Raw genomic sequence first — 8,480 nt, 5'->3', positions numbered from 1 at the left:
GGAGATTGCAGTGATTAAGCTTTCCGTCACTTCTGTCTGTGTCCTAAGCTCTAGCCCTTTAAATTTAAAATGCTGATCCCGGGGAGCCTTTGGCTCAGGAGGCCCCTAAACCCCAGAGTGCCAGTACTGCAGCTTGCCTCTGGTACGGCCCCGTTGGGTTGGGCTTGCTGGGCGGCAATGAGGCTTTCTAGTGCTGTGCTGGCTGCTCTCCCAAAGATGCTTTCGGCTGGCGATGGAGCCAGCCCAGCAGTGTGAGTCCCGGGGGTCAGTGCTAAGGGCTGCAGACACCCCCCTGTGCGGCTTGCCAGGCCCTGGGCAGTGGAGCCAGCAGGCATTTGGGGCTTGTCAGGGGCTCCCAGGTGGCGGACACTGACATCAGCCAGCGCAGCCACAGCAAACCCCTTGGCGCAGAGCTGGGCAGTGGGATGGCCCCATCGCGTCCCCGAGCGCTCCTGGCCTCGGGCTCCTGGGCAGGCGGCAGCCTGGGAGCAGCCCCACTGGGGCCACATAGTTGTGCCCATGGCCCAGCTCTGGCCCCACTGCAGCCCTGGCGCCTGGGGGACCCAGACGCGAGATGGCAGAGGCAGTGGGGGACAACTGGATGGGGCTGTTGCTCCTGGAGGGCAGACACTGTCCTGCCCGGGGACACACATCCTTAGCAGAGAGCTGAAACTGTTGTGTTGGTGGCCTGGGAGCCTCTGGTGACCTCTTTGGCTCCTTCTCTTCTCATGCTGGGCACCTTGCAGGTGCCATGTCCCTTGGCTGAGCCCAGCCTTCCCATGGCTCATCCACTACTGCCCATCACACAGGTTCCTTTGGCCTGCTCCACCTGGAGAGGGGAGAAGGGGCACATGGCTGCTCTGACCAGAGGAGACCTGAAGCTGTTGCAGACCTGCTGAGCAAAGGCATCGCCCCAGCAAGGCTGGTGGGCTGGCATGGGGAGCCTGCAGCAACCCCGGCTCTAAGATGATGGTCTCTTGCCTGGCAGCTCAGCCCCCTCCAGCCTCCGTGGCGCCTACCCGAGGGCTTGGAAAGGCAGAAGACCCCCCCACTGCCATTCCCCAGCATGGCATTTCTGGTAGCCGGTTGGCAGTGTCCTACCTCTCCTGCCAGGGAGGAGACACAAGTCTCTGCATGGGCTTTGCTCTGCAGCTCGGCAGCGCTGTGTGCGTGACCGTCAGCAGGGTTTGCAGGCACTGCTGGGCCGTGGGCAAAGGGGCTGCGAGCACTGCCATGGCCACAGCCCAGCGCCAGCGTGGGCCAGCTGCAGGCACTGGCGTAGCTGGTGCATTTTAGCAGTGCACCTGCCCTCGCCAAGCCCCAGCACACTCACAGCTCCACCACAGGTGAAACAGAGAGGCCTCTGCAAAGCTGGCAACCAGGCACTGAGCCAGCAGCGTTGCCTCCAAAGGGCGGCTGAAGGGCCACTGCTGCCATGATGCCAGAGCCACTCCAGCAAGAGGGGGAAGCAGGTGGGAGAGAAGAGGTCCAGGGACTGCAACAGCCTTGGGCCACAGCCTGCGGCTGCTCTGTGTACAACCGGAGCCTCCGCAAGCAGCCCTGGTGTTGCCCGGTGGGAAGAAGCCTTGTCCTGGCAGGCACAGCAGCTCAAGGCGCTAGGCTCCTGCAGCACAGGAGAGACCCTGCAGAGAAGACAGCTTCCTCTGGCCTGAGAGGCATCTCTTGTACCTGCTGCAGGCCTTAGTCTTTATGCACCCTCAGCTGGAACACCAGCTCTCCTGGCTGAATGGTTTGAGTCAGTTGTTCCCAGACTTCCTAGCTTGGCAGGAGGAGAGCTCAGTGGAGGCTTTTTATTTTCTCTACCTTTATTAGCATGGTAATATTAGGATTCATGGTAAGTCATGCTTTCTGAAAGTCTGATTTATAATTGTTGTCTTTGAACTCACTCCCAAGAACACTGACATAAATCAATCTCTCCACTGGCTTCAGTGAGTGAGAAGTCTTTAGTGCGCCCTTCATTGGAAAGAGAAGTCTTCAAGACTAAATGGGACTAGATCTCAGGACTTAACAGATTGGAGCATCTGTCCTATGAGCAGAGGCTGAGAGTAACAGACTGGAGCATCTGTCCTATGAGCAGAGGCTGAGAGAGCTGGCATGGAGTTGAGCCTGGAGAAAAAAAGGCTCCGAGCTGATCCTATCACCATGTAAAAACGCCTGCTTGGAAGATGGCCTGGCCCATCACTCCCTCTTTTGCACCTCGACAAACTGATTGTTGTGACAAAACAAGGTTAACTCTTTTCTCCCAGAAAAGAAATCTTTCTTCATCTCCCACCTAAGTAGCTTGTGAAAGCTCCGGAGCGGTTTTCCACAAGCACATGACAGGCCAAGAAACATCACCGACAGCGTCTTCTGCTCCAGAAGATTCAAAGCGCCCTGCCAGGCCACTAGTTTTTGGAGCAGTGAAATCACAAGCGAGGTCAAAGCCTGAGGTCAGACAGCGTTATGCCTACCACTCGCTCGGAGCTGCCCACCCCCACGACAGCATTTCATTCACGATTCCGCAGGTGCCGCCGTGGTGCGGGGCTTCGTGCGGGGGCCCAGGCCTCGGCGGCGCCGCCGGCGGCCGTGCGGCAGGGGGAGGGGAAGGGCCGCCGAGCGCAACGGAACGCAACGGAAGGGCCGGGGCGGCAGCAGCAGCAGCAGCAGCGCAGCGCCACGGAGCATGCGCGGCGCCCCGCGGCATGCTGGGAGCTGTAGTCCCGCGGCACAGGCGGCTCCCAAGCGGGCCCGGGCCGCAGCGGCCGCACGAATGCCCTCCCCGCGCCCCGGGCGCCGCCACCGGCGGCATGGAGCCGTGTGGGCAAGGCCCTGCAGGGCAATGGCTCTCTCTGCCATGGTGCCTCTGGCTTTTTTGTCAACCCAGGAGGTCACAGCAGAGCGAGAGGTGCCGGTGGAGGGTCGCAGCTGCAGGAGGGCTCTCGAGAGGAGCCATGGAGCATTACCTGGCTGCAGGGCTGCGAGACGCAGACGGACTGCTGAGTGCAGAGGAGAAGAGGGGCGAGGTGCGTGCTGGACGGATGGAGAGGGCTCAGCTTGGGAGCCGGCGACCGCGCGGGCTGCTCTGGGGCCTGGGGCAGTGCGGAGGGAAGTGAGAGTGGTAGGCCTAGAGGGATGCCAGTGCAGGCTCCCAGGGGCTCCTGTCTCTCTGCCCGTGCTGGATTCGAGCTCAGCAGGTGGGAGGGGTGCTGTGCAAGGACCCCAGGGGGTTGGTTTACAGGCGTTGGAGCTGTGGGGAAGGAGGCGATGAAGCAAAGAGCTGCTGTGGAATAGGCCACTCTTTGCACTCTCCTTGTCTGGGCTCTTTAAAGAGCATTTCCGGTAAGCGCTCTGCAAGAAGGCTCTAGAGATGGTGGCCCGAATGCCCATGAGCGTCTCTGTCTTTCTAGCCCGGGCGCAGAAGACAGCAACTCGGAGCAGGATGTCCTGAGCTGCTGGATATGCCGCTCGGGGTCAAACTCCCTTTGCTGCCTGGCTCCAACCCTGTGTTCTACCGGAGCAAGCTGGGGCAAAAGGTAAAAGCAGTAGAAAGGAGTAGGAAAAGTCCCTGCTTTTTCAGCCTCTGCTTGCCCAGATACACTGAGCAGCCTGGAGAAGAAACAGCCTTTCACAGAAATCAGGGTGGCGACATGCTGTAGAGTGGGAGCTGCAGTCCTTAAATGAGACAGGGCTGGGAGGGCAAAGCAAGCTCCGGGCTCCGTGGTGCTGAGAGAAGGCAGGAGTTGCAAAGAGCAGGGCCCAATACTGGCCAGAGGGCGGGAGAGCGTGTCCCACCACTGGTCTCTGCCTGTGCGTGAGCTTGCCAGAGCCAACGCCAGCCTGGCTTGCGGCACCATGCAAGTGTGTGGCTGGTGCCCTGCGTGCAGCCGGCAGCAAGGCGTCCAGATGCTGGGGGACGGTGTCCTTCCGGCAGGGCCACAGATGTGACTACCGGCTCTGCAGGCAGTACTCTAAACTTCGGAGGCTTGAAAGCGCTACCCTGTGGGCTGAAGGAGCTTGGGAATGTCTTTGTCGCTTTCCTGCTCTCTCCTACCCTGCTCATGCTGTGGACGATATGTTTTACAGCTTCACCAGCCATCTGGTTATTTCAATCTGGGCGATCCACACTGCCGCTCACTAAGCAACGAGTACAACGGTCTGCATGACCCGCATTTGCAGGCCTACTACAACCGCAAAGACAACCTGCGGAGACTGAAGAGAGGAGGTTACGTCACCAGGGATGGCAAAGTAGGTTGGCTATGGGGGTGAGAAGAAGAGTTTCCAGGAGGCAGGGTTGCCAGAGCGCTTGCTGCAGCCGCCTCTTGTGGGCGGAGGGCGCGGGGCTGCTGCGCTGCTTTGCCTGGGGGCAGCAGGAGCCCAAAGCCCGCTCGGGGAAGTCCCACGCCTGCTCTGCCAGGGCCGTGCCGCGCTGCCTGGGCGCCGACGGAGCAGCGGGTGCGTGGCCTGGCGGCGGAGCGAGGAGCGCTGCTGCCCGCTGCGGGGGTGGGAGCAGAGCCCCCAGCCGCTGCGCAGGGCAGGGGGTGCAGGGGAGCAGCTCCCGCTGCGTTAGCGCTCTTGCTGGCAAGGCAGGCTGCGTAGCGAGCGTGACAAGCCTTGGGTGATTTCTGCCCTCGTCCCACCGCAGGTGGTGTGCACTCTGCGGGAGTTCAACGACTACAGGCAGTATCTGGCCACGCTCAGGACAGAGGCGGACAAAACGTACCGTCGAGAACAAGTACGTACAGCTCAGGGCTCACAGGCACGCTTCCCGGTGCAGAGGGTCGGGGCCTCACTTCTTTGCTCTCAGCAAGGCCTGACCTGAAGAAGCGGGGAAGGCTGCGCTGGCGTGCCAGGCCTTGTGGCATGGAAACGACTGCGCAGCTCCGTGCTGAGCTAGTGCAGGGCGCGGGGCTGGGCACAGGCAGGCCCGAGGGCCCGCCGCGAGTGCTGAGGCAAGCCCTTCTCTCCCGCCCCGGGTGCGTGGCTGAAGCACAGCGCTGCTCTGGGCCAGGGTGAAGCCTCCACACGCAGGTGCGTGAGAGCGTGTTGTGGCAGAGGGGAGCTGAGAGCCGGTGTCAACTTTCAGAAAAGGCTTCGAGAACAACTGGCAAAATTGAAGAGTGCCCCCGAACTGCCACAGGGGATGGACATTTCTCGCCTGCGAGAGCGGCTGCTGTGGGAGCAACGAGAGAGTTGGAGAGCTGCAGAGCGGGACGTGAGGGCCAGGTAAGAGACAGGACAAGGAACGCTTGCGCTAGGAGCGGGACCGTGGCTCTTCAGCGAGGTGCCGGCTGGAGCCTTGCGTTCCACGGAAGACCGCCAAATTGCTGCGTGAGCAGATGCTGGTTGTGCCTAGAGTGGTGCAATCAGTGTTTGGAGCCTGGCAAAGGCAGCTGGAAGCTGTTTGGGGCGCTGGAGCCAGGAAGCCCAGAGCGGGACGAGGGCAGTGGCTGAGCAGGGAGTGGTCTGGGCAAGAGAGCTGCAGGCGCTCTGTTTCAGCCATCTCTGTTTCTCTTCAAAGGTATCTGGCCATGATTGCGGAGAGCATGGAGAAGCCTGAGGCTCCTGAAGCAGACAAACGCCTCCCCCAGCAGGCTGAGCAGGACCAGGTGTGCCCGGCACTCTTGGTGGGCTCTTGTGCTCTCAGACTCCCCTACTCAGCATCAATCCCTTAGCTGCACTACGTGTCCCCACGGTCCCTGTTGCTTGTTTCTCGTGTGGCGAGCAGCCAGACATGCAGCGTCCATGAGGCCGATAGTGCCAGTGCTTAGCCACCCGTGGGTTAGTTCCCTCCTGCAGGAGCTCCAAGGTTAGCTTAGAGGAGAGCCTGCTGTTGCCCGAGTCTCATTAGCGGGGCGTGGGAAATGCTGCCTGGCTCCATCCGGTGCAACAGCCTGGCAGGGAAAGTACAGGAGCAGCTGGGTGCTCCAGGAACAAGGACTGCTTTTCTCTTCTCTTGGTTTCAAAACTAGCCTTCTTCACATGCGCACTGGAAAAGGTGCAAGTGAGCCTCAGAGAAGAGGCAGAGGTGTCGTGAGAGCAGGCAGCACCCACGGCAGAAGAGCGCAAAGAGTCCAGCCCAACAACTTACCCTCCTCCCTCTCCTCTACCCTTTTCTTCACCATTCCCTCATCAGTTCCTGCTGGTTTCTGTTACAGAAGCCTTTAACGGGAGAAGTGCATCACGAAGTCCAGACTACGCTGGTGTGCACTACACTGACAGAAGCCCAGGAGCTGCAAGAGCTGGCTGAGAGCGTGGTCGAGGAAGTGCTGCAGAGGGTGAAAGAGCTGCATCCGGCGGTCCACGTTTTAAGGAGGGCTCCCCTGGCCATCAGCGGAAGGATACTGGCTAGTGCGAGAAGGGCAGAGCCTTCAGAGACATCGCCTGCAGATCTCCAGCAGGAAATCGGACAGGCGGCCAGAGAGATTGCAGCAACCCTTTGGGATTGCTTAGGGAAGCGTTTGCTATGCAGCCCGTCAGACGCCTCTGAGCCCAGGCTGTTGGCCAGGCGGAGGCAGCAGCTTGTTGCCGGAGGAGCCACGCGAGCTGCCGAAGCGGGAGGAAGCGGAGCGAGGCAAGCTGAGGGAGCAGGCTATGATGGAGCATCTCCTCTGCCTTCTCTTGACCAAATCCCCACAGATGCAGTTGTGAGTGTTGGAGTCACCTTGCAATCATTCGTGGCTTCTCAATTTGAACGGCACTTCCAGTGTAAATTTTCTGAAGTCCTGAAGCTGCCCCTTGAAACGATTGCTGAGAGACAACCGCAGCCACCCCAGATGCCTGTCTCCACCCAGGTCACAAAAGAAGGGGAAGGATCATCTCGTGAATCTGAACATTGGCTGTCAGAAGCCACAAGGTTGCCCCCGGTGCAGCCTTTGCAAAATCTTGCGGCTGTATCCCCAGAGAGTAGCACGCTTGCAAGGCGTAGCATCCAAAACGCCATTTGCAAAGTTCAGCATCTCCACGCAGAATTAAAAGCGTATGCTGAAAGGATTGTCCGTGATGCTCTTGACACCCTGAAGAAGGAGGAGGAGGGGAAGTTAGAAAAAGAAATGCATGCAAAGGCAAGCTCCTTTGAGGACTCTTCAGAAGAAAGCACGGAGGAGAGTGGGCTAGTGGAGCAGCTATTAGAGCGGTGTGGTCCCCCTCTGACTACAGTGGCTTCAGGAGTCCGTTGTGGAAGGCGGGTCGCAAAACAGCCCAGCCCAAGAGATGGGAAGGAGAGCTCTCCGGGCCAGGGCTTTCTAAGGCCAGCAGAAAAGAAAATCCCCGCTAAAAAATTAGACACGCCTCAACCAAGCATGAAGCTCCCACCTATCATGGTCCCCGGAATGGTCATGCCTTCAGAGGCAGAAGCACAGTCTGCAGAGGAGCTGTCACCTCATCTCCTCCCCTCTGTCCTCCAAAGCTCTCAGCAAGATGCTCAGAGCACAGCAGAAGGCGTGCAGAAGCCCCTCTATTACCCCTCGGCACCCCCATCAAGACCTTGCGCTCCAGTGCCAGAAACCCAAGCTAAAGCGAGGCCAGGGAGCACGCGAGACACCTTCCCCTCCATGGGCCAGCAGTATTCCAGGCAGCCCGTCCCTCCAACTGCTCCAAAGCCCCCTTCCCAGAGAGGAGCCCGGCAGAGACGCATGCGTGGAAAGCTTGTGAGGGCCACGCCGGAGTAATGCGCCTGCTGAGGGAGGGCATTAGCTGGGTGGCTGCTGGGGGATGAGCTGAGGAGGTGCGTGGCGCCAGGCTTCAGATCATCTTCTGACACCGGTGCTCGGAAGTAACGGTCAGCAAGAGAAGGCAGGGAGATTGCTCAGACTCTTGAACAATCCGTGGGGAGAAGAACATGCAGGAAGCACATCGCAGAGGGCTGTGCTGCACCTCACTCCCGCTGCCTTTGCTGGGCCAGGGAAGGCTCGACACTCTGTAGCACGTATGCCCCTGTCCTTCCCTGGCTCTCTCTGAGCCGCAGGGGCTGCTGACGGTGCCGACTCGCATGTCAGCAGAGAACAGGCCTCACCGCGTGGCACAGCCCCTCCAGCTGGGATCTCCCAAGAGATGGGAAGGAGAGCTCTCCGGGCCAGGGCTTTCTAAGGCCAGCGGAAAAGAAAATCCCCGCTAAAATATTAGACACGCCTCAACCAAGCATGAAGCTCCCACCTATCATGGTCCCCGGAATGGTCATGCCTTCAGAGGCAGAAGCACAGTCTGCAGAGGAACTGTCACCTCATCTCCTCCCCTCTGTCCTCCAAGGCTCTGCGCAAGATGCTCAGAGCCCACCAGAAGGCATTCAGAAGCCCCTGTATTATCCTTCGGCACATGCATCAGGACTTTATACTCCCATGCCTAAAGCGAGGCCAGGGAGCATGCAAGAAGCCTTCCCCTCCATGGGCCAGCAGTTAACCAGACAGCCCACTCCACCACTAGCTCCAAAGCCCCCTTCCCAGAGAGGAGCCCAGCGTAGACCTGTGCATGTAAAGCTTGTGCCA

At 59.7% G+C, this 8,480-nt stretch overlaps 1 protein-coding gene across 1 annotated transcript; it reads left to right on the top strand.

Moving 5' to 3' along the window:
• The first annotated feature begins 5,522 nt into the window (after window positions 1–5,522).
• Window positions 5,523–7,921, top strand: LOC135330162 (uncharacterized). The gene is made up of 3 exons (XM_064521805.1): window positions 5,523–5,606; window positions 6,156–7,187; window positions 7,901–7,921. The coding sequence occupies exons 1-3, from the start codon at window positions 5,529–5,531 to the stop codon at window positions 7,919–7,921; spliced, it is 1,131 nt and encodes a 376-aa protein (XP_064377875.1). The 5' UTR covers window positions 5,523–5,528.
• Window positions 7,922–8,480: the final 559 nt, after the last annotated feature.

Source organism: Dromaius novaehollandiae, chromosome 16, assembly GCF_036370855.1.
Source record: "Dromaius novaehollandiae isolate bDroNov1 chromosome 16, bDroNov1.hap1, whole genome shotgun sequence".
Taxonomy (NCBI): Eukaryota; Metazoa; Chordata; class Aves; order Casuariiformes; family Dromaiidae; genus Dromaius; species Dromaius novaehollandiae.
The sequence above is the reverse complement of the archived record's forward strand: the minus strand, read 5'-3'. Positions and strand labels throughout refer to the sequence as shown.